Source organism: Oncorhynchus masou, chromosome 9 (assembly GCF_036934945.1).
Source record: "Oncorhynchus masou masou isolate Uvic2021 chromosome 9, UVic_Omas_1.1, whole genome shotgun sequence".
NCBI classification, from domain to species: domain Eukaryota; kingdom Metazoa; phylum Chordata; class Actinopteri; order Salmoniformes; family Salmonidae; genus Oncorhynchus; species Oncorhynchus masou.
In genome coordinates, this window is record NC_088220.1 from 72,771,889 (window position 1) to 72,798,262 (window position 26,374).

The following is a 26,374-nucleotide window of genomic DNA, read 5'->3' on the forward strand; positions in this document are numbered from 1 at the left end:
ATGGCTTTTGAAGTTCTCATAGTTTTAACTTTTGCATGTCTGCGTGTCCTTGGTGAATTTTTTTTTTAAAGGTAACAGGAAAAAAAGAGAAAGATCTGCATCTTCTAATCATGTCCAGGAGGGAAAGGCAAACCTGTCTTTCAGCAGCAATGGATTACCCAAAAACTGGACAACTCCGAAGGTGCAGACAGTCGAGTGTGGAATCAAGTCAGTTCTGACATTTCATTATATTCTTATTTTCACTGCAGTATATGGAGAGATCAATTACCAGTAAGATGTTAAGTCTACTGTCTAGGTGTGATCAAGTGTGTTAGTTCATGCATAACACAACATATTGTTTAATACATTGCCAGAAATTCCTCGTAAGTGAGACGCACTACAGAGCTGGGGGATTGGTGGTGATTGGCGGAGAGGGTCCAATCAATGCCGAATGGATGGCCATGAACCCCGGTTCGGCCTGGATTCCTTATACCAAGAAGCTTGGCGCCCACTGTCTTATGGTAGACCACAGTTTCTACTGCGACAGTTATCCCACGGCATAAGTTTATTGATTGTTTTTTATGTATGTTTAGATTTGACCTAGGAATGTATATTGCGCTTCCATCACTTTATTATGGTGGCTGTTCTACATCAAATTGACCGCTAGGTAGCAGTGTTCCATTGAAAGGTGAGCCCACTGTCCAAAGTGTCCTGTGCTCTCTCAATCTGAACATCATTTTACTGATGGATATCTGTCATTATTTGTATCTGGCTAGTTCAAAGAAACTAGTGGGATTGATTGACGTGGCATTGCATGCAGAGTATATAAATAGTCAACCAAGTGCTGAGTGAGGCTCAGACTGGCATCCTCCTGACTTGATTAACCCCTTGTCTGTCTTGTCCCTTACAGTGACATGAGCACAGATAATCTATGGTTTCTCAGCAGTCAACAAGCTCTGGCTGACCTGGCTCACTTCCGCGCTGTCATCACCAAACAACGGGGCTTGACCAACAGCAAGTGGGTGGCATTCGGCGGGATCGTACCTAGGCACGCTGGCAGCCCGGTCCTGACTCAAGTACTTCCACCTGATTTATTCTGCTGTGGCAAGCAGCGAGCCTCTCCACACCACGGTCAACTTCTCAGGTAATAATAACACACACAGTAATCCTCCTTTTTCTCTGTCATCTGTATATTCTCACTCTAATTTGACCTGTACTCAGGCTTGTCCATCTCCCCATCGCTCTTTCTCTCCATGACCAGTGTGTCACTCTGCCTGGGGGAGTATCAGGGCATTACAAGATACCTGGAGGAGGGTGTCACTTAACCATTTTAACATTTGTCTGAAAGAACGTAAGTATATCACTCAATAAACAGCTGAGAGTCATAACAAAAGGTTGAGTCTGGATTGGGCCGTAGTTTCCTGGACTTGCACTTTACCTCCCCGCGAGTATTCAGAAGATCTCAGTGTTTGGAATGTTTCACCTGGCTGAATGTAGATCCCAGGGATATCCTTCCTATGGAATAATGAACTGGAAATAGTCATGCACTGAATATGAGTCTGTCACTATCAGTGGAGGCTGCTGAGGGAAGGACGACTCATAATGATGGCTGGAAACCACAGTTGATACCATTCCAGCCATTATTATGAGCCGTCCTCCCTTCAGCAGCCTCCACTGGTCACTACGTGTATTAGAGTTGAGGATAATGGCCAGTGTTGTATACCATGGAGGGCAGGTAGAGGAATGTGGGTGTATGGGGAAGAGTGAAGGGTCCTCTCTAGGTAGTTGTCTTTGGCTTTCTCTTCTTTTCTCTCTTCTATTGTCTCACTGGTTTATTGAGGAAGACTACAAGGGTGTCACCAAGGCAACGGTGTTTTGGAACATGGACATCTATAAAAACACACTGATCTCTTTTGATGAGACTGGGAACATTTCAAGATCAACCAACACACACAAACACAGAAGCTCAGTTGGGAACACTGCACTGATGTCATATTTCTCCCAGTCCACGCAAGTTTCTATTTCCCAACAAGCATCAGGTCATTGTGGTTTAGTGAGTGTTTTTTACCCTTAAGTGCTTTCACTTGCTTGTTTAAACAAGGCTCACTTTCTCCACTGTAAAGATGATATTTTTTTACAAAGTCATAAAGGTTGAAATAATAAGGTTATTATTGGGGTAACCACTAATGGAGCTGGCCCGTATCCGTACCGAGACTGAGACACTTGGAAAACTCTTAACACTGAACACTATGATATTCTAAATAAGGTTCAGGTTATTTGAACAATACTCCTACACACTGTTTAAGTATAACATTGGGAGGCTGATGCACACCCTGCAGGAGTGCATCAGACCCCAACAATATCACCAAAGACTTCAAGTACTACACCTCTCCTCTTTTCCCTGCTTCTCCCTCCCTCCACCTCTCACAATATACTGTAGCACACAAGCATATTCACTCTCTCTGTCATTCTCATCTCCCTGGTATATTACAGAAGAGTTCCAGTAAGAAAAATCACTACATAGTACAGAATGACAAGGAATACCACAGAACAGATGTGTGGTGTGGCTGAGCACAACCACTTGTGTTATTCAATTGGGGTCAAGTGCCAGGAAATGATCCAGTCACTCCTCTCCTAAGAGTGTGTGTTGATGGTGCTGGTCTGAGATGGGGTCTGGTTTCAGCTCACCCCTCTAGACCTTCAAACTCTCCATTGGCAGCTTGAGATATCAGAATGTCGGACACGCTCTAGAATCCGTTGGAATGCCATGGAATCCGCTCCTGTCTCTTAGAATCTCTCTGAAAGGCATTGGTGCTCCAGGCAGACAAAGGAATCACTCTCCACCTCTTCATTCAGTCCCTCTCCCTCTTATCCTTCCCCCTCCCTCTTATCCTTCCCCCTCCCTCTTATCCTTCCCCCTTATCCTCCTCCTTCCCTCTTATCCTTCCCCATCCATCTTATCCTTCCCTCTCCCTTTTATCCTTCCCTCTGCCTCTTATCCTTCCCTCTTATCCTTCCCTCTCCCTTTTATTCTTCTCTCTGCCTCTTATCCTTCCCCCTCCCTCTTATCCTTCCCTCTCCCTCTTATCCTTCCCTCTCCCTCTTATCCTTCCCTCTCCCTCTTATCCTTCCCTCTGCCTCTTATCCTTCCCTCTTATCCTTCCCTCTCCCTTTTATTCTTCTCTCTGCCTCTGAAAATCGCAAATAAAATGAAAATTATCCTTCCTGTCATCTCAGATTTTCCTTTTCCCTCTTATCCTTTTTCCCCTCCCTCTTATCCTTCCCTCTCCCTCTTATCCTTCCCTCTCCCTCTTATCCTTCCCTCTGCCTCTTATCCTTCCCTCTTATCCTATCCCTACTGGCCTTTTATTCGGTGCAGGACACCGGGTGGACACCTTCTTATGGTCAATCTTCCCTCTAATCCTTGCCCCTCCCTCTAATCCTCTCCATTCACAGCCATATAAGGAGACAATGGAAAACAGAGCCTCAAAAATCCTGCTCATTTCCTGGATGCCGTCTCATCTTGGTTTTGCCTAGCTCCTTCCACCTAGTTCTATCCCTAACTATCAATTATTATCTTTAACTCTTATCCTTTCCCTCTTCCTCCTATCCTTCCGTCTTATCCTTGCCTGTTATCCTTCCCTCTCCCTTTCAATCCAAGATGGCGTAGCAGCAAGACGTTTGTTTTTGTCCCGTTATTGTCCCATGTAAATATTCAGCTTTTTTCTTTTTTGTCTGTATACATTTCAATGTTCAAATGAAATATACCTTCCTGCAACCTGCCTCACCCAACATGGTACAGATCTGCTATTTTTTTTTGACCTTTATAACTGGAACCTCCATCAGAAGCTAGCTACTAGCTATTTAGTCATTGTTAGCCACTGCTAGCAGTCTTTACCTTTAGCACAGACACCAGCCACTTTAGCCCAGGTAGCCCAGATAATATCTGCCAGTCTGCACAGCGCGATATCAACCCGGAGCATATCGGACTGCTCTGGACCATTCCACCGGAACATCACAGCTAGCTAGCTGCTACCGAGTGGCTATCATCCTTGTCCTGAAGCAAGCACCAGTTAGCCTCGAGCTAGGCCCATTCCCTGGCTAGCAAACAAAGTATACCAACTACAACACCTCTCTTTCCAATTGGCCTGGACCCTTTGTCGACATGGAGCCCTGCCGATCATCACGACTAGTCTGCTGACATCTCTCGGCCGATGTGCTCTCAACCGGCCTCTGCTTCATTGATGTTGGTGAGGACCCAGATACTATCCCCGGCCTGCTAGCTCTCTGAGCGCCGTGGCTCCCGCTCGCCTAGTGTAGTGACAACTGCGCGGGGCTCCCTGTTTTGTCCATTGCTGCTTATTGGACCCTATGATCACTCAGCTACACAGCTGATGCCTGCAGGACTGTTCATTAACACGGTACTTCATTTTGTTTATCAAACTCAGGCCTCAGCCTCAAACTCAGGCCTTGTGTGTAGCTAACTGACCCTTTCTGACCATTCATCATCATTTACCCATTGTTGTTGTCTTATCTGTTTACCCGTTGTTGTCTTAGCCCTCCCAATCAACACCTGGGATTGCTTTATGCCTCCCTCTGTCAATATGCCTTGTATACGGTTGTTTAGGTTAGCTCTCATTGTTTTGTTTTGCTGCGGAGCCCCTAGTCGCGCTCTACATGTCTCGGTTAGCTCCCTTGCCCCACCCCCCACACATGCAGAGACCGCACCTAGCATAACTGGCGCTTTCAGAGATGCAGCCGCTCTCATCGTCACCCAATGCCTAGGTTTACCTCCACTGTACTCGCACCCTACCATGCCCTTGTCTGTACATTATGCTCTGAATCTATCCTACCACGCCCAGAAGTCTGCTCCTTTTACTCTCTGTTCCGAACGCACTCTTATAGCCTTTAGAAGTACCCTTATCCTACTCTTCCTCTGTTCCTCTGGTGATGTAGAGGTTAACCCAGGCCCTGTGTGTCCCCAGGCACTCTCACCTGTTGACTTCTGTAACCAGAAAAGCCTTGGGTGCATGTAAACATGCATGTTAACATCAGAAGCCTCCTTATGTTTGCTTTATTCACTGCTTTAGCACACTCTGCAAACCCTGATATCCTAGCCGTGTCTGAATCCTGGATTAGGAAGGCCACCAAAAATTCTGAAATTTCCATCCCCAATTACATTTTCCGTCAAGATAGAACTGGTAAAGGGGGCGGAGCCTGCAGAGTTCTGTCCTACTATCCAAGTCTATGCCCAAACAGTTTGAGCTACTACTTTTAAATATCCATCTCTCCAGAAATAAGTCTCTCACTATTGATTGCCCCCCATCTATCTTCAGAACTTGTGCTGTTAGGTGATGTAAACTTGGATATGCTTAACACCCCGACCGTCCTACAATCTAAGCTAGGATGCCCTCAATCTCACACAAATTATCAAGAAACCTACCAGCTACAACTCCAAATCCGTAATCATGGGCACCCTCATAGATATCATCCTGACCAACTTGCCCTCTAAATACACCTCTGCTGTTTTCAACCAGGATCTCAGAGGTCACTGCCTCATTGCCTGCGTCCGTTATGGGTCCGCGGTCAAACGACCACCCCTCATCACTGTCAAACGCTCCCTAAAACACTTCTGCGAACAAGCCTTTCCAATCGACCTGGCCCGGGTATCCTGGAAGGATACTGACCTCATCCCGTCAGTAGAGGATGCCTGGTTGTTCTTCAAAAGTGCCTTCCTCACCATCTTAAAAAAGCACACCCCTTTCAAAAAATTCAGAACTAAGACCAGATATAGCCCTTGGTTCACTCCAGACTTGACTGCCCCTGACCAGCACGAAAACATCATGTGGCGCACTGCACTAGCTTCGAATAGTCCCCGCGATATGCAACTTTTCAGGGAAGTCAGGAAACAATATACACAGTCGGTTAGGAAAGCAAAGGCTAGCTTTTTCAAACAGAAATGTGCATTCTGCAGCACTAATTCCAAAAAGTTTTGTGACACTGTAAAGTCCATGGAGAATAAGAGCACCTCCTCTCAGCTGCCCACTACACTGAGGCTAGGAAACACTGTCACCACCAATAAATCCACGATAATCGAGAATTTCAATAAGCATTTCTCTACGGCTGGTCACGCTTTTCATCTCGTTACCCCAACACCGGCCAACAGCTCTGCACCCCCCGCAGCAACTGGCCCTAGCCCTCCCCGCTTCTTTCACCCAAATCCAGACAGCTGATGTCCTGAAAAAGCTGCATAATCTGGATCCCTGCAAATCAGCCGGGCTTGACAATCTGGACCCTCTCTTCCTAAAATTATCAGCCATGCTCAAGGTCCTAAACGATATCACAACCACCATCGATAAATACAGTACTGTGCAGCCGTCTTCATCGACCTGGCCAAGGCTTTCTACTCCGTCAATCAACGTATTCTTATTAGACTCAACAGCCTTTTTTTCTCTAATGATTGCCTTGCCTGGTTCACTAACAACTTCTCAGAGTTCAGTGTGTCAAATCAGAGGGTTATGTTGCTCTTGCTGCGGATGATTCTTTGATCCACCTCTACGCAGACAACACCATTCTGTATACTTCTGGCCCTTCTTTGGACACTGTGTTAACAACCCTCCAGACGAGCTTCAATGCCATACAACTCTCCTTCCGTGGCCTCCAATTGCTCTTAAATACAAGTATAAAACTAAATGCATGTTCTTACATTTACATTTAAGTCATTTAGCAGACCCTCTTATCCAGAGCGACTTACAAATTGGTGAATTCACCTTCTGACATCCAGTGGAACAGCCACTTTACAATAGTGCATCTAAATCATTTAAGGGGGGTGAGAAGGATTACTTTATCCTATCCTAGGTATTCCTTGAAGAGGTGGGGTTTCAGGTGTCTCCGGAAGGTGGTGATTGACTCCGCTGTCCTGGCGTCGTGAGGGAGTTTGTTCCACCATTGGGGGGCCAGAGCAGCGAACAGTTTTGACTGGGCTGAGCGGGAACTGTACTTCCTCAGTGGTAGGGAGGCGAGCAGGCCAGAGGTGGATGAACGCAGTGCCCTTGTTTGGGTGTAGGGCCTGATCAGAGCCTGGAGGTACTGCGGTGCCGTTCCCCTCACAGCTCCGTAGGCAAGCACCATGGTCTTGTAGCGGATGCGAGCTTCAACTGGAAGCCAGTGGAGAGAGCGGAGGAGCGGGGTGACGTGAGAGAACTTGGGAAGGTTGAACACCAGATGGGCTGCGGCGTTCTGGATGAGTTGTAGGGGTTTAATGGCACAGGCAGGGAGCCCAGCCAACAGCGAGTTGCAGTAATCCAGACGGGAGATGACAAGTGCCTGGATTAGGACCTGCGCCGCTTCCTGTGTGAGGCAGGGTCGTACTCTGCGGATGTTGTAGAGCATGAACCTACAGGAACGGGCCACCGCCTTCATGTTAGTTGAGAACGACAGGGTGTTGTCCAGGATCACGCCAAGGTTCTTAGCGCTCTGGCAGGAGGACACAATGGAGTTGTCAACCGTGATGGCGAGATCATGGAACGAGCAGTCCTTCCCCGGGAGGAAGAGCAGCTCCATCTTGCCGAGGTTCAGCTTGAGGTGGTGATCCGTCATCCACACTGATATGTCTGCCAGACATGCAGAGATGCGATTCGCCACCTGGTCATCAGAAGGGGGAAAGGAGAAGATTAATTGTGTGTCGTCTGCATAGCAATGATAGGAGAGACCATGTGAGGTTATGACAGAGCCAAGTGACTTGGTGTATAGCGAAAATAGGAGAGGGCCTAGAACAGAGCCCTGGGGGACACCAGTGGTGAGAGCGCGTGGCGAGGAGACAGATTCTCGCCACGCCACCTGGTAGGAGCAACCTGTCAGGTAGGACGCAATCCAAGCGTGGGCCGCGCCGGAGATGCCCAACTCGGAGAGGATCGCTGCCTGCACCTGCCTACTCGACCAACATCACTACTCTGGACGGTTCTGACTTAGAATATGTGGACAACTATAAATACCTAGGTGTCTGGCTAGACTGTAAACTCTCCAGACTCATATCGAGCATCTCCAATCCAAAATGAAATCTAGAATCGGCTTCCTATTTCGCAACAAAGCCTCCTTCCTTCATGCTGCTCCTTCACCATTCCTTGACTTCGGTGACGTCATTCACAAAATAGCCTCCAACACTCTACTCAGCAAATTGGATGGAGTCTATGTTAAGGGAATTTTTATCAATGATGACTTATGTATACATTTCAATCAGGACTGACTAATCAGAATACTATTATGTTACTGTATATGTACTAATCAGAATACTATTATGTTACTGTATATGTATGAATTTTCTTTTTAATCCTAGTACTGAATATAATGTGTGTAAATATAATCAAGAATTAGAACAATGACTGTCTGTACCAGGGTAGAAATGAATGAACTTATAGCCAGTCTGGCTAGAAGGCTTATCTACACAAGCATGACCTTGGCTCGGTCATATATTATCTTAAATAGGGAGAGACATGTGAGAACCATACAGCCATTGTACTACAGCGGAGATGACATGGGCTAGTACTGAAACTAATGACGTCATTTTCAGTTTATAACCTGTGGTAAAATGTGTAATGGGCAGTACTCACGAGAATAAACGCAGCTGGTTGATTTCAAAGGCTGGTCTCTGTCCTTTTTATACCAATAAGGGTCTTACAACCTCTTATGAACTGACAGAGTGATTAATTTTAATTGGTTATTAAAACAGAGGAATTTAATTCCTGTAACAGTCTCACAGTGCAATCCATTTTGTCACCAAAGCCCCATATACTATCCACCATTGCGACCTGTATGCTCTCGTTGGCTGGTCCTCGCTACATTCGCCGCCAAACCCATTGGCTCCGGGTCATCTATAAGTCTTTGCTAGGTAAAGCTCTGCCTTATCTCAGCTCACTGGTCACCATAGCAACACCCACCCACAGCACACACTCCAGCAGGTATATTTCACTGGTCATCCCCAAAGCCAACACCTCCTTTGGCCGCCTTTCCTTCCAGTTCTCTGCTGCCAATGACTGGAATGAGTTGCAAAAATCACTGAAGTTGGAGACTTATCTCCCTCACTAACTTCAAGCATTAGCTGTCAGAGCAGCTTACCGATCGCTGCAGCTGTACACAGCCCATCTGTAAATAGCCCATCCAACCTACTACCTACCTTATCCCCATATTTGTTTTTTGTTTTTCTGCTCTTTTGCACACCAGTATTTCTACTTGCACATTCTCATCTGCACATCTATCACTCCTGTGTTAATTGCTAAATTGTAATTACTTCACCATTATGGCCTATTTATTGCCTTACCTCCTTACTCCATTTGCACACACTGTATATAGATTTTTCTATTGTGTTATTGACTGTATGTTTGTTTATCCCATGTGTAACTCTGTGTTGTTTTTGTCGCGCTGCTTTGCTTTATCTTGGCCAGGTCGTAGTTGTAAATGACAACTTGTTCTCAACAGGCCTACCTGGTTAAATAAAGGTGAAATAAAAAAAATACAAAAAATTCCCTCCCTCTTATCCTTCCCTCTCCCTTTTATTCTTCCCTCTTCTCCTTCCCTCTTCCTCTTCTCCTTCCCTCTTCCTCTTCTCCTTCCTGCTCCCTCTTATCCATCCCTCCCTCTTCTCCTTCCCCCTCACTCTTATCCTTCCCTCTCCCTCTTATCCATCCCTCCCTCTTATCCTTCCCCCTCCCTCTTCTCCTTCCCTCTCCCTCTTATTCTTCCCTCTCCCTCTTATTCTTCCCTCTCCCTCTTATTCTTCCCTCTCCCTCGGCAGTGTAGCCTAGTGGTTAGAGCATTGGACTAGTAACCGAAAGGTTGCAAGTTCAAATCCCCGAGCTGACAAGGTACAAAATCTGTCGTTCTGACCCTGTTAACCCACTGTTCCTAGGCCGTCATTGAAAATAAGAATTTGTTCTTAACTGACTTGCCTTGTAAAATAAAGGTTAAAAAAAAATAATAATAATTCTTATCCTTCCCTCTCCCTTTTATTCTTCTCTCTGCCTCTTCTCCTTCCCCTCCCTCTTCTCCTTCCCTCTCCCGTTTATTCTTCTCTCTGCCTCTTCTCCTTCCCCTCCCTCTTATCCATCCCTCCCGTTTATTCTTCACTCTCCCTCTTATCCATCCCTCCCTCTTCTCCTTCCCTCTCCCGTTTATTCTTCTCTCTGCCTCTTCTCCTTCCCCTCCCTCTTCTCCTTCCCTCTCCCGTTTATTCTTCTCTCTGCCTCTTCTCCTTCCCCTCCCTCTTATCCATCCCTCCCGTTTATTCTTCACTCTCCCTCTTATCCATCCCTCCCTCTTATCCATCCCTCCCTCTTATCCATCCCTCCCTCTTATCCATCCCTCTCCCTTTTATTCTTCACTCTCCCTCTTATCCATCCCTCCCTCTTATCCATCCCTCCCTCTTATCCATCCCTCCCTCTTATCCTTCCCTCTCCCTTTTATTCTTCACTCTCCCTCTTCTCCTTCCCTCTCCCTCTTATTCTTCTCTCTGCCTCTTATTCTTCCCTCTGCCTCTTATTCTTCCCTCTGCCTCTTATCCTTCCCTCTGCCTCTTATCCTTCCCTCTGCCTCTTATCCTTCCCTCTGCCTCTTATCCTTCCCTCTGCCTCTTATCCTTCCCTCTCCCTCTTATCCTTCCCTCTGCCCCCTAGCTCACCTCATGACTCTAATTTGCTTTCCCTGTTTTTGTTCTTTATTTTACCTCTTTATTTTTCTTTTACTCTTATCTTTATCGCTGTTGTAGAATTTCTTGGTGTGTTTGTAGACATGGCAGTGAAAGGATTTGAATCAAATTTGTGTGTGTGCTGTCCTTAGTTACATTGGTCTTTGGCTTAATGGGCAGTCTTTTATTACTGCATGTTCTCTATGTGCTTGTTCCTGGTTGTCATAGTGACTGCATGGTCATTTTATATGGTGAACGGGTGGGCTGAGACTGCTTTATTAGTCTGGTTACTGATGTCAGACTAACACACACACCATGCATTTGTCTGGGCAGCACCCTGACCACACTGTACAAGCGCACACACAGAAATATACACATGTAGGCCATGTCACCATCTGTCCAGTTTTCTAACCACCAGCTACCTCTGAAAAACAGCGTCTGAGGCGCTCTGTCATGAGTCATCTCCAAAGTCAACATGTGACCTCAACTCGAGGCTGGTACCGGGCCTGTTGTGGGCGGTGACTCAAACAACAAAAACAACAACAACCCTCTGTGACTTGGACAACAGTACCTCACACTAGGGCTTTTGGATGATGATAATTGCCAGCCAAATGACCGTGGTCACCAAAATAGCTGTTAGAATGGCTATACGTGTGTGTGTGTATAAAGTTTAAGTCGGACTTTTACATACACCTTGGACAAATACAATTAAACTCAGTTTTTCACAATTCCTGACATTTAATCCAAGTAAAAATTCCTTGTCTTAGGTCAGTTAGGATCCCCACTTTATTTTAAGAATGTGAAATGTCAGAATAATAGTAGAGAGAATGATTTATTTCAGCTTTTATTTTTTTCATCACATTCCCAGTGGGTCAGAAGTTTACATACACTCAATTAGTATTTGGTAGCATTGCCTTTAAATTGTTTAACTTGGGTCAAATGTTTCAGGTAGCCTTCCACGAGCTTCCCACAATAAGTTGGGTGAATTTTGGCCCATTCCTCCTGACAGAGCTGGTGTAACTGAGTCAGATTTGTTGGCCTCCTTGCTCACACACACTTTTTCAGTTCTGCTCACAAACTTTCTATGGGATTGAGGTCAGGGCTTTGTGATGGCCACTCCAATACCTTGACTTTGTTGTCCTTAAGCCATTTTGCCACAACTTTGGAAGTATGCTTGGAGCCATTGTCCATTTGGAAGACCCATTTGCGACCAAGCTTTAACTTCCTGACTGATGTCTTGATGTTGCTTTAATATATCCACATACTTATCCTCCCTCGTGATGCCATCTATTTTGTGAAATGCACAAGACCCTTCTGCAGCAAAGCACCCCACAACATGATGCTGCCACCCCCATGCTACACGGTTGGGATGGTGTTCTTCAGCTTGCAAGCATCCCCCTTTTCCTCCAAACATAACAATAGTATTTATTGCCAAGCAGTTATATTTTTCATAATGTTTTATGACGACTGCGTGGTCCCATGGTGTTTATACTTGCGTACTATTGTTTGTACAGATGAACGTGGTACCTTCAGGTGTTTGGAAATTGCTCCCAAGGATGAACCAGACTTGTGGAGGTCTACAATTTTTTTCTATGAGGTCTTGAATGATTTCTTTTGATTTTCCCATGATGTCAAGCAGAGGCGCTGAGTTTGAAGGTAGGCCTTGAAATAAATCCACAGGTACACCTCCAATTGACTCTGATGTCAATTAGCCTATCAAAAGCTTCTAAAGCCATAACATAATTGCATAAGGGTTTTCTAATGATCAATTAGCCTTTTAAAATGATAAACTTGGATTAGCTAATACAACGTGCCATTGGAACACAGGAGTGATGGTTGCTGTTATTGGGCCTCGGTGCGCCTATGTAGATATTCCATTAAAAATCAGCCGTTTCCAGCTACAATAGTCATTTACAACATTATCAATGTCTACACTGTATTTCTGATCAATTTTATGTTATTTTAATGGACAAAAAATGTAATTTTCTTTCAAAAACAAGGACATTTCTAAGTGACCCCAAACTTTTGAATGGTAGTGTATTTATAATTAAGAGGCACATTTTCTCTTCTGCTCCTGACTGCATGTGCTGCCATAGAAATAGAATGAATAGAACAGGAATCCCCATTCAAGTCAATGATGACATAATGTGTGGACTGCGGGGAGCAAAGCAGAAAGTAAAAGCAGGAAGTTTACCTTTCAATAAGTGCTGTGATTTGTTGATTCAACTCAACTGACATTATAGAAGTAACATTCCATTGTGTGAGCCACATAAGTTAACATCATTTGAATGAACATTTTACCATGGAAATTATTATCACAATACCAGGCAGCCATTGCGAGTGTACCCATGAGTTTACCTGGTAAATTGCCTGGGTTAGGGTGTAATATGAATAGAATGACAGTAAAACCATTATGCTATGCATTTGATGAGTAGTTAGCTGAAATTCAATGCGATTGTGTTCATTTTACACTTTGGCACTGCTACCATTCGCTTCGGCCCTGGTCCAATGAATTAGTTTATTTTCTAGCTGATGTCTAATGTTTATATTGTCATAAGCAGTGGCCCTCGGTCTCTGTAACACACAGCTCTCAGTCTCTCAGCTTATGTTCCAAACTGCAGATCCAGTCAGAGAAGGACCGGCGTATATCCTAGATGCCCTGGCAGACAACATTATGAACACAGTCCAATACGACAAAAACAATAAACTATTTGGAGGTAAAGAGGCTTGTGGACAGTATCATTTCAGGGTATAAGGAGCCTGGTTGACCTATGAGAGGAACTATTTTGAGTGAGGGTCAGGATAGTTTGGGGCTGAAATGGGACAGGTAGCTCAAAGCTGAAGCCCAATGGAGGAAAGAAAACCGCCATTGTTCCAATGTGAGAGGCCCAGGGTTGTGGCCTAGAAAATAGGCTCTCCTGCCACTGGGCTTTCATGCACACCTATCCGAAACTGTGCACCCTCTCATAACCAAGTAGTGTCTGTCTTTCCATTAGGGAGGGGGAGGGAGGGGGCAGAGCTTAGAGATGGGCTATCTGACCATTTCCCCAGAGGTTTGTTGTGGTCACCATGGTGATTCACTCTGTGGGCTGTTGCTGGTGGAGATGTGAGTGCGATTACCAATAAGGAACAAAAGAGTCTTCATGTTCAAACAGGCTCCAGTTTCCTTCCCTCAGAGCAGAGAGCTGCTTTAAAAGGGGTTTTGTTGTATGGTCTCCACAGAACAACACACTAATAAAGTGATTGGTAGGCTCCAGCGCCCAGAGGGATGGATAGGGCCTTGGGGTTCTGGTACCACTGAGGAATTTGAATAGGGATCAAAGCAGATTAGGGGGGGGGGTGTAATCTAACCATTGAAGCAATGTGTGGCTCATAAAATAGGGTGGAAATTATGTAATCTTATGAAACAATGTTTATAAGGTTCCTCTTTTTCAATGTATTAATTTAATATAGCAGAGATACAAATCAAATCACATTTTATTTGTCACATACACATGGTTAGCAGATGTTAATGCGAGTGTAGCGAAATGCTTGTGGGACACAATACAAATATAGACTTCCTGTGTAGAACCCAGTTGTAGTAAATATGTAACTAACTAAAGAACTCAGGTTTACCTTAGCTGTTTAGCATACTTAGTAGAAATGTATAGCTCTGTATGATACCAGTGAAGGAGATACATAGCAGTAGTCAATGAGATTCTACAGACTTCCACCCACAGTAAGTAAACAATTATGTTTGTGTCATTGCTGCGTGTGTTGTACACCAGCTGCACCATTAAGACTGTGTGGGGTGATGTTCATTGGCTCTTTTGGAGAGCCGTACTTCTGCTTCACTGCTTTTGTTAGCCTCAGAACCATGATCCACCTTCTTAAGCCCTGTTTTAAAGACCTCACCTACAACGCCAACCTTCAGGACCTCAGGAACACATCTTATAGCGGACACCACGGCAGGGGAGGTGAAGGGGGAGAGTGGCTGGAGCGGGGGTTGGGGGAGAAGGGGTGTGGAGAGTTGAGGGGGGAAGGGGTAGAGCCTCTCTCTGGGGATATACAGAACCAGTCAAAAGTGTGGACACCTAGTCATTCAAGGCTTTCTCTTTATCTGTACTATTTTCTACATTGTAGAATAACAGTGAAGACATCAAAACTATTGTAATGTTTGTCGTCGGAAGGTGACCAAGGTGCAGCGTAGTAGGCATACATTCTTTTATTTAAATGTTCCACCAAGAAAAAAACAATAAACAATACAACGAACAAAAAGCTTCGTCGTGCAAACTACATGCACTCAAACAACGACAAGATCCCACACTGAAGGAGGGGAAAAAGGGCTGCCTAAGTATGATCCCCAATCAGAAACAATGCCCACCCAACTCACACTCTGACCTAAGCAAACATAGAGAATAACAAGGATCTCTAAGGTCAGGGCGTGACAACTATGAAATAATACAAGGAATCAAAAAAGTGTTAAACAAATGAGAACATATTTTAGATTATTCAAAGTAGCCACTCTTTGCCTTGACAGCTTTGCACACTCCTGGCATTCTCTCAACCAGCTTCCCCTGGAATGCTTTTCCAACAGTCTTGAAGGAGTTCCCACATATGCTGAGAACTAGCTGGCTGCTTTTCCTTCACTCTGCGGTCCAACTCATCCCAAACCATCTCAATTGGGTTGAGGTCGGTGATTGTGGAGGCCAGGTCATCTGATGCAGCACTCCATCACACTTCTTCTTGGTCAAATAGCCCTTACACAGCCTGGAGGTGTGTTGTGTCATTGTCCTGTTGAAAAACAAATGATAGTCCCACTAAGTGCAAACCCAATGGAATGGCGTATCGCTTCAGAATGCTGGTTAAGTGTGCCTTGAATTCTAAATAAATCACTGACAGTGTCACCAGCAAAGCACACCCACACCATAACACCTCCTCTTCCATGCTTCATGGTGGCAACCACATATGCGGAGATCATCTGTTTACCTATTCTGCGTCTCACATAGACACAGCGGTTGGATCCAAAAATCTCAAAGTGGCACTCATCAGACCAAAGGACAGATTTCCACCGGTCTAATGTCCAGTGTTCGTGTTTATTGGCCAAAGCAAGTCTCTTCTTATTATTGGTGTCCTTTAGTAGTGGTTTCTTTGCACCAATTTGACCATGAAGGCCTGATTCACGTAATCTCCTCTGAACAGTTGATGTTGACTGTCTGTTACTTGAACTCTGAAGCATTTATTTGTTCTGCAATCTGAGGCTGGTAACTCTAATGAAGTTATCCACTGCAGCAGAGGTAACTCCGGGTTAACACCAGTCTCAACATCAACAGTGAAGAGGCGACTCCGGGATGCTGGCCTTCTAGGCAGAGTTGCAAAGAAAAAGCCATATCTCAGACTGGCCAATAAAAATAAAAGATTAAGATGGGCAAAAGAACACAGACACTGGACAGACGAAGATTGGAAAAAAGTGCAATGGACAGACTAATCTACGTTTGAGGTGTTCGGATCACAAAGAAGAACATTTGTGAGACGCAGTAAAAATAAAAAGATGCTGGAGGAGTGCTTGACGCCATCTGTCAAGCATGGTGGAGGCAATGTGATGGTCTGGGGGTGCTTTGGTGGTGGTAACGTGGGAGATTTGTACAGTATGGTACATAAGAAGTGCACATCAACAGCCAGTAAAAAGGGTATCACTTGGAAATGGCTACAAAAAGACCCTCCCACAGTGACACAATGGATAGACATTGTAAAAGAAATACAACACATGGAGCGTATGACCTTTGCTTTAAGAACACAAGAAAGAGGTCAGGAATACTGGGAAAAATGGGTTTCGTACTTGAAAAAGGTCTAATTCAAAGATGTCAATGTAACTAATATGATGAAGGTATGATGTGCACTGTAACTGCCAGATCTTTTGTTGTTCCTTTATTTTCCTACAATAAAAACAAAGTAAAAAAAAGAAGTGCCCATCAATCCAATCCAACTTGTGTGAGGTGCTTCAGGAAGAATGGGGTGAAATCTCTTCAGATTACCTCAACAAGTTGACAACTAGAATGCTAAAGGGCTGCAAGGCTGTAACTGCTGCAAATGGAGGATTCTTTGACTTAAGCAAAGTTTAAAAGACAATTATTATTTCTATTAAAAATCATTATTTATAACCTTGTCAACATCTTGACTATATTTCCTATGTATGTTTTCATGAAAAATGAGGATATTTCTAATTGACCCTAAACTTTTGAACAGTAGTGTATAACAAGAACATTACCACAGCTGTATAATAGTGATTGTGCTATGAGAATTGAATGACTGTTGATTATATCAATGTTGTAACGGCTGTCGTGGGATGAAGGAGAAGAGGACCAAAACGTAGCGTGGTAAGTGTCCATAATATATTTTAATAAAATAACACTGGACACAGAAAACAAGAGAAACAAATGAAAACCGACACAGTCCTGTTTGGAACTGACACGGAAAAATAATCACCCACAAAACACAGGTGGGAAAAGGCTGCCTAAGTATGATTCTCAATCAGAGACAACGAACAACACCTGCCTCTGATTGAGAACCATACCAGGCCAAACACATAAACACAACATAGAAAAAATAACAGACTACCCACCCACGCCCTGACCAAACTAAAACAAAGACATAACAAAGGAACTACGGTCAGAACGTGACAAATGTAATGTTGTCCCCTTGTACGTGACAAATACAACTAAAACAACACTGAAAGTAAGATAAATCAGATAATGTGATTTGATTTTACTTGGATATCACAGTACATTCTTTCAAAATAAAGTGTATTTTTTTTTACAGATAGTCAGTGCACTTCACGATGTCTGACTGTCAGATGCTCTCTCTCTTGGCACTATGTCAGAAGGAGAACTAGGATTATGTCCACCATAAAGACGACGTGTCAAACACAAACATTCTGTAAATACAGTCACTCTACAGTAGAAGGGCTGTTACAGTATATCATCCTGACCATATTTTCCCTGGACAAGAATGTATGTGAATATGTAGTACTTAAGAGCTTGAGATCCAGTGATACTGCTAAATTCCTCCCTTCCTCCTGATCCTAACATAGCTGTTTTTCCCATGATGTCAAGCAAAGAGGCACTGAGTTTGAAGGTAGGCCTTGAAATACATCCATTGGTACACCTCCAATTGACTCCAATGATGTCAATTAGCCTATCAGAAGCTTCTAAAGCCATGACGTAATTTTCTGGAATTTTCCAAGCTGTTTAAAGTCACAGTCAACTTAGTGTAAGTAATCTTCTGACCCACTGGAATTGTGATACACTGAATTATAAGTGAAATAATCTCTGTAGACAATTGTTGGAAAAATTACTTGTGTCATGCACGAAGTAGATGTCCTAACCGACTTGCCAAAACTATAGTTTGTTGACAAGAAATATGTGGAGTGGTTGACAAACGAGTTGTAATGTCTACAACCTAAGTGTATGTAAACTTTTGACTTCAAATGTATGTATGGTTTTTCCCAAGTTTCTACATTTGTTGGCAGACTTTTCAGAAATGGTGCATGCTGAAATTCCGTGTGAAACTTATGCAAGAGTTATAAATAAGGCCCCTGAAGTCTCCACCTGGGCAGAGGAGCAAAGGCTATGTCTCCGGGGTCGATTAAAGGGAAGTACAGAGAGGGCTCCAATATTTACTGTAGATATAGAGTAAGGGTCGATTAAAGGGAAGTACAGAGAGGGCTCCAATATCTACTGTAGATATAGAGTAAGGGTCGATTAAAGGGAAGTACAGAGAGGGCTCTAATAACGCCTGTAAATATTCAGTACGGGTCGATTAAAGGGAAGGACAGAGAGGGCTCCAATATCTACTGTAGATATAGAGTAAGGGTCTATTAAAGGGGAAGGATAGAGATGGCTCTAATAACACCTGTAAATATACAGTACGGGTCTATTAAAGGGAAGGATGGCTCTAATAACACCTGTAAATATACAGTACGGGTCTATTAAAGGGAAGGACAGAGAGGGCTCCAATATCTCCTGTAGATATAACCAACAGTTGAGCATCTGTTATCAGCATACATGACTGTGCAGTCTGCAGGATCTGCTCTGCTTCTAGTTTCAGCAGCCTTTGAGCAGGACATGATGCCTCCCTCACCTGCTTTCATAACCTCACACTCCCCCTCCCCTTATTGAGCACACTGCCTCTTGATTACATGTACCTTCTCTCTTATTTCATCTCCTGTAACTCCCCATATATTCACTAACACTTAAATAATCATCTATTTTTATTATGGTGGAGGGGGTATAACTGAGCCAGCGCAGGGCCCCTCCTGTATGTGTATGTGTATGTGTGTGTTTGTGTGTGTGTGTGTGTTTGGGCAGCACACAGGTGAACAGAGGCACCGGGTGGTCCTTTTGTCCTGTCAACAGTTATCTGGGGGACCCATACTGGGGCCACGGGGGGCAATTGACTTACAATACAAGCTGTCTTCCAATGTCTCCACATTGAGTGGGGGAGAGGTGAAGTTTGAGTTGGCTACTTATAACTTTATGTTACAAACACTCTCTTCTGGGTCTGACATGTCATTGCTGGGTGAGAACACACCACTCCCTTTGGTGTGCATTAACAACAATGAGTAAAGTCAATTAAGCACATTTTTTAAATAGGGCACCCACCACCTATCACATACACAAAGCTAAATGAAATACATGAACCATTTTAAATCACAAATGGTGGCTAACAGTTATAAGACAGTTATTTTTAACCGTTAAATAACAAGGACTATTCGATGTTGCGCGACATGCTCTTTGTCACTTCCTGTTGACAGCAGGCTACTAATTTAGTAGTAGTATTAAACACTTGCAAGTTGTCACTTTCTGCGTTGTTTTTTCCCGAATCGAGTTTCACTGTCGGGAGGGCGGAGTTCAACTCACCAAAACCCTCCATATTATCATCTAAGTGTCAGACAGAATCTTTACCTTTGGGACAAACATCGAAGGAGACCTTGTGCCTTGCTATTCACTCTTCTGGTAACTCGAGAGGCTGGTGTTGTATTTGTATTGAGTTACTAACCGGAGACGTTGTATGCTCAAATAACGTTTTTGGACCGTTTAAATCCAAACTATTCAAGTAAGGATCTACTATCTCCACATGGAGACGCGGTATACACTTTAAAAATGTATGTAGGTTATGGCAATGTAACTATGTTTCATGCTAGCCTACGTATTGTTCTTTGTATAGTTAGTTAGAGAGAGAGATGAGTGATGTGAGGCTACATTGTTGCCAGCCAGGATGGATTCAACTTCTAGTGCGACACTTCAAAGTGGATGTATTCTAATTATCTACTTTGTAAACAATGATCATTATTGGTCAACACTTGGGTCATATCCTCATTCTCTCGACTTCACGGTTACTGTCCTGTTAGCAAAGCCTACACCCATTTCCATAACTGAAATGCAGAATTATACTTGTTTTTTTGTTTCAGTCAAGGATAGTGTTTCTCAAAGTAAATGTCAAGGTGATTTAGTAGGCTGCTTGTCATCTCATTTCTTTAATCACATTTCCAGACTAGCATCCTTCATTTTTGTAACCAATTGTTTTGAATAGCCTACAGTAGGGCAGGCTTTAGCCTACATTTTCCTAGCCAACACACACAGAGCTCTGAAGGAGTTTACAGTCTGTACATGTCTGAACTGGAGTTAGTTGAATTAACTTGTGGAGGAGAGGCAGGGGTGTGTTGTCACCACCCTTAAATTCCTCTGCTGCAGGAGGCTATGACTGAGTGTTGTTGATAGTTCCTGGTCGAGATTGGGCTTGGTGTTGGGTTATCTTGTCCTGTATCTGTCAGTAGCCTACTTTTTTAATTAACAGTTTCAGAATAAAGGAACTGTGAAGAGGATTAAAGAGACCAAGGAACATCAGAGAATTCCAAAGATTAGCATGGTAACTTAGTTGATATTACTGTAGGCCATTGTGCAGAGACAAACTCTTTATAATTGTTTTAATTATTTTTATTTAACCTATATTTAATTAGGCAAGTCAGTTAATTAAGAACAAATTCTTATTTACAATGACAGTCTACCCTGGCCAAACCCTAACCCGGACAATGCTGTGCCAATTGTGCACCACCCTATGGGATTTCCAATCACGGCCGGTTGTGATACAGCCGGGAATCAAACCAGGGTCTGTAGTGACACCTCTAGCACTGAGATGTAGTGCCTTAGACCACTATTTATTTTATAATATAATTAACCCACCACATCTGTTTCTCATTCTGCACTGAGACAATGGCTGTCTGGGTTTTATTGCAAGCTGTTGCATAATTGAATTCATAAAGCCAGTATTTCCACAGGAAGGAGGCGAGAGCTAATGTGGTCTCCTACAAATGTTATCTGACTTTATATGAACTATAGAGAGACTGGCAATAAGGTGCCAATAACAGGATAAGTAGTGCACTACTTGGTGCTGGTCTTGGGGCCTGACAGTGTCTATGAGTCATGTTTAGACAGCATGACTAACACTTCACTTGACAATGGTGATACTGAAGCCAGTGCCATATGGGCACAGGACCTTGTAGCTCCTGTCAAAACCATAAGGAAGAAGGACATGCTAGACTGCTCTCTGTTTGGATTGTGGTGAACAACAGTGAGTCATAATCCTACATGCAAATGACTTCCATTACTCTCTCTCCCCCTCCTCCAGGTGGGTCAATCAATCAGTGAGTGAGACCTGAGATGGGCCTCCCCTCGTTACTGTGCATGTGTGTGCTGGTGACCCTGGGTGGCCACCGGGGGGTGCTCTCCCAGGCCCCCTCCACCCCATCCTATGGCGAACGTGGCTCCGACCTGGGTCTCCAGGTGTTCCAGCAGGTGGCCCGCTCCAGACCCCAGGAGAACGTGGTGCTCTCCCCCCATGGCGTGGCATCCATCCTGGGTATGCTGCTGCCTGGCGCCCACGGAGAGACCCGCAGGCAGCTCCTCACAGCACTCCGCTACAAGAAGAATGGTAAGACTCTCTTAATACTAGTCCTTTCATAGCCTCATCCAGTGTCTCTCATTAAAGGGATACTTTGAGATTCTGGCAATTAAGCCACTTTTCTACTTGCCCACAGTCCGATGAACTCATGGATACCATTTTTATGTCTCTGCGTGTTAGTTTTGTGAGCCAATGCTAACTAGTTTAATGCAATGACTGGAAGTCTACAGGTACACGAGCGTATGCTACTGTACCTGTTTACTTCCAGTCATACTCCTTCCCTGAGGAACGGCACTGTTTTCAGAGAATCATAACATATCTCATTAAATTTCCCCAATTCTTCTTTCCAGGTCCTTATAAGATGTTGAAAAAGCTCCACAAGATGCTGACGGCCAAGTCCAACCAGAACATCGTGACTATCGCCAACGCTATGTTCTCCCAGCAGGGCTTCCCTATGGAGGAGGCTTTCATGTCCTCCAACAGGGCCAACTTCCAGTGTGAGAGCCGGACCTTGGATTTCACTGACACCCAGGCAGCTGCAGCCACAATCAACATCTGGGTCAACAACCAGACCAAAGGTGAGACTCCAACTGGATTCAAAGTTACTGTTGGACAGTCAATTAAAACATGACCATAGATCTCTAAAGGTATGTAATTAAGCTACATTCATGTAGAACCATATTTTATTTAACTAGGTCTTGTGGTGATTTTAAATTTAAATAGAAGTCACTAACTTGAAGGTTTATTTTGGTCAGTGTGTCACTGGTGTTGGAATGATACATTTTTCTGACTGTTGTGTTCTCATTTACAGGCCACATCCCCACTCTGGTCAAGGCAGACATGTTGGATGGCGCTTTGACCCGCCTGGTGGCCGTTAACGCCATCTATTTTAAAGGCCTATGGAAGTCCCGCTTCCAGACAGAAAACACCAAGATGAGAACCTTCAACGCAGGAGACGGCAATTCATACAAAGTCCCTATGATGTCCCAGCTGTCGGTCTTCAAAATTGGTGAGTTCTGCTCTGAGACCTAAGACACTCTGAACCCTTCTGTCCTGCTCACTGGGCTAATATTCTGTCCTGCTCACTGGGCTAATATTCTGTCCTGCTCACTGGGCTAATATTCTGTCCTGCTCACTGGGCTAATATTCTGTCCTGCTCTCTTGGCTAATATTCTGTCCTGCTCACCGGGCTAATATTCTGTCCTGCTCACTGGGCTAATATTCTGTCCTGCTCACTGGGCTAATATTCTGTCCTGCTCACTGGGCTAATATTCTGACCTGCTCACTGGGCTAATATTCTGACCTGCTCACTGGGCTAATATTCTGTCCTGCTCACTGGGCTAATATTCTGTCCTGCTCACTGGGCTAATATTCTGTCCTGCTCACTGGGCTAATATTCTGTCCTGCTCACTGGGCTAATATTCTGACCTGCTCACTGGGCTAATATTCTGACCTGTGTGTGAAATGATATTCTGTCTGCTGTAGACCACATAATTCCATCTTGACTGTAGTTTAGCCATTTATGTGATGTGAGTTTGTCATGTTGGCCTAAGAGTAGTCGCGTTGGGTATTTATCAATGCCTTACAGTTTTAGCAAAGAATAGCTACTCTCTGGACGGTCTCGGATTATTTCCCTGACGTGCCGAGTTAATTTCTGAGAATAAATTGGGAAAACCTCTTGAATAAAATGACTGCAGTAAAACATTGCTCTTGGGAATCATTTCCATCCTCTATTTACAGAGAAAATGTTACAGAACAACACATTAGGCAAGTATACTTCTCAGACATAAATGACAGATTAAATCACTTTTGATATTTGTGAATAATGGGAAACATTGTTGCTTTATGACAACATGTGGAGTTCAGCTTTGATGACTTGTTTTATGGCTGTTTCACAGTATGACTGTATATAGTCCTGTCAATGATTGTGTTGTTGGATCGGTATCACTGTGGATTTGGCATCTTTGTCTTGCCACATCCCACCACAGATTTTTCTGGGAACCAACAAACTCCATCCTTCTCATTATGCAACTAAAGCCAAACTAGACTAGAAAACAAACATATTAATGTCACTATAGATGAGAGATATAGTATTTATTCACAAGATGACTATCCTCAAAGGTGTTGATTAATGTCAGAACTTCAGGTGGACCATAAATACAGTAACACTTCTTAGCCTACGGTATGGATACCCCTCACCCCTGACCCCTCATCTCCTAGGTCTGGCCAGCACACCCCAAGGGCTGAATTATAAGGTCATCGAACTACCGTATCACGGCAACAGCATAAGCATGCTGATCGCCCTGCCATCGGAGGAGGACACGCCCCTAGGTGATGTCATCGCTCACATCAGCACAGCCACGGTACAGAGCTGGACCAAGCTGTTGCACCAGAGGAAGGTCCGCCTGCTGCTGCCCAAGTAAGACCCAAACACAACCCACTCACTGGTTCAAAAACCCTTACCCAGAATCCTGTACAGGAGGGTGCAATGTTCTAAACACATTGCAGGTAAAAAAATATATTGTATAGAGCTGACGCTATTGCCCACTACGTGACAGAGAAGCGTGTCTGTAATGTTGCATCCCAATGACCAGGTAACTTCCAGGTATTGTTGCAGGGTCAGGTCAAAGACAAGACACACCCACTCCTAGCTCTTTTATTGGCAGGAAGCACTTCCTGTCACCTGCTAACACTCATCAAATTTCACACATAAATGACTAACTCCTAGGTACAACATTGTGCAATCTTTCTATTTGTTATGTGTATGAAAAGTCTTTACTAATTGTTGAAGGAAAGGCTCATTTTGTGTGTGTGTGTAGGTTTACTGCTGAGGCCGAAGTGGACCTGCAAGCCTCCCTCTCAGCCCTGGGGATAACGATCCTATTTGATGAGGGCAAAGCCGACTTCAGACACCTCAGTGAGTGGCACTGAGATCATAAATCAAATATCACATGGAACTGTAATGTCTTCTTTCTGACAGTGTATCAATCATTGGTCTGTCTGACTTGACACAACAGTGACTGGAGCTAATATATGAAAGGATTGTGGACTGTTTACTGCAGTGAGATCTCCAAATAGCCATGATTCATGACTAGCTGTGGTGTGAAGTGCCAATAAAGCATAAGAAGCTTTTTACTACTAACATCTTTTGCAGGCTTCCTTAAATTATGGATCAGAATTAGTTTGCATAATAATTGGGTTGTCCTTTAGCGCCACCTAGTGGGACATTGTTTTTAATCAATGGAACTTTACAGCACTAATATTTTGTCATCCAACTTTTCCCTTAGGTACAGAGCCTGTGTATATATCTAAAGCTCTACAGAAGGCCAAGATTGAGATCAATGAGGATGGAACTAAAGCAGCAGCTGTTACGAGTGAGTGGTTGTTGGTTTAGTCATTTTTGTTTCTGTTTGTATTTAGTTTAGTGTGTGTGAATTGGATTTTGCATCTGTGTGGATATTCTCTCTGAATATTAGAGATCAGGCAGGTTGAAGACTTAAGTGTTTTCATTTGTATTTCTAATTTTTCTCCAGCTGCCATCTTAATGGCCAGGTCTTCTCCACCTTGGATCATCGTAGACCGACCCTTCCTCTTCCTCATTCGGCACAACCCAACAGGTACAGCATGCTGTCTCTCTGTCAATCTCTCATTTTTCTATTACTTTTAGAATATACTCTAATGGCTTCAAAAGACTGGCATCCTCTTTGGCAAAGATCACTAGTTATGTTATGTTGACTATGTTAATTTTCTTCTATTTTCTGTAGAATGACTTGTTGTTTCCTTGGTCCTCAGGTACAGTCCTCTTCATTGGCCAGGTCAATCAGCCTTGAGCCTTTCCTGCCTGCAGATGTCCCTTTCACTGGAATGTGCCTTCCGAGCTTCAAAATAATACATTTTTAATATACACAGCACACACTTCCTTGCTCACATTCAAGCACACCTATACCACACTTGCACACAAACAACATCCACACTGTCATACTCAAAGACTTGTATTTGTGGACATATTATGATGCTATTTCTTTTAAATGTTTGCATTTGATTTTACTTTTTTATGGTCCATAATATAGTGTTCTGCCAATGAGACATTTCTATTGTGTTTAATTATCCTTTGTAGATTATTTGCTACCTTTTTTAAATGACCCTGAATGTCAAATGTGTATGTTATATGGAGTACATTTCAGTTTGAATTCATGTTATTGGTGAATTTGCATGTTCAATTTAAGTTTGGAAAGTTACACTTCAAGTCACTGACTTAATTTAGCCACTCAAACCCATGTTTTGATAGGCATTAAACTCTGTTTCCAATACTTTTTTAAATGTTTTAAATAAACATCCTTTCTGTTGTCTCAATCAAATATACAAAACTTTCTATAAAGTAAATTCATATTATCTAAAGGGTACCTTCTATTATTGAAAAGTACCTTTGATGTGCATTCGACTGAAAGATTCTCATTTGCGAAAAAGACAGTATTCTCCTCGACTCCTTCATCCCCTCTCCTACGTGACCTGGAAACGACTCAAGTGATCTAGTGGTTGAGGAGAGTCAATTAATTAGTAGGTGAATGGAGGAGCATCCTTGCCTCATTCTGCCAATGAAGCACAAGAGTCATGTGAGCTAACTAAAGTTTTGTGAGCATGGAGAAGATAGAGATAGGCAGACTAGTAAATTGAGATAAGATGGGTATTGAAGAAAGGCCATCTTTGTGTGCTAAAAACTAAAAACATTTCTCATAAGAAACTAGCTCCCTGGTACACAGAAAATACCCGAGCTCTGAA

General features: G+C 43.6%; 1 protein-coding gene and 1 pseudogene across 4 annotated transcripts; both read left to right on the forward strand.

Moving 5' to 3' along the window:
- On the forward strand, positions 1-21,353 carry LOC135545082 (putative serine protease F56F10.1; annotated as a pseudogene).
- Positions 19,445-25,962, forward strand: LOC135546603 (glia-derived nexin-like). 4 transcript variants are annotated; one of them, XM_064975167.1, is made up of 9 exons: positions 19,445-19,799; positions 21,323-21,625; positions 21,946-22,173; positions 22,407-22,604; positions 23,816-24,014; positions 24,415-24,512; positions 24,883-24,969; positions 25,129-25,212; positions 25,388-25,962. In XM_064975167.1, exons 2-9 carry the CDS (start codon positions 21,355-21,357, stop codon positions 25,423-25,425), a joined length of 1,203 nt encoding a protein of 400 aa, XP_064831239.1. In that variant the 5' UTR covers positions 19,445-19,799; positions 21,323-21,354; the 3' UTR covers positions 25,426-25,962. The 4 variants fall into 4 exon arrangements, with proteins under 4 accessions (XP_064831239.1, XP_064831238.1, XP_064831240.1 ...); XM_064975166.1 differs by having other exon boundaries at positions 19,445-19,750; XM_064975168.1 differs by having other exon boundaries at positions 19,445-19,650.
- Positions 25,963-26,374: the final 412 nt, after the last annotated feature.

What these genes read in the sequence shown, in the direction of transcription:
- LOC135546603 (XM_064975167.1), top strand. Translation starts at nt 21,355, where the DNA reads ATGGGCCTCCCCTCGTTACTGTGCATGTGTGTGCTGGTGACCCTGGGT. An exon ending in GTCCGCCTGCTGCTGCCCAA is followed by an intron (nt 24,015 to 24,414) that starts GTAAGACCCAAA and finishes GTGTGTGTGTAG; the next exon opens with GTTTACTGCTGAGGCCGAAG. An exon ending in AGCCGACTTCAGACACCTCA is followed by an intron (nt 24,513 to 24,882) that starts GTGAGTGGCACT and finishes CTTTTCCCTTAG; the next exon opens with GTACAGAGCCTGTGTATATA.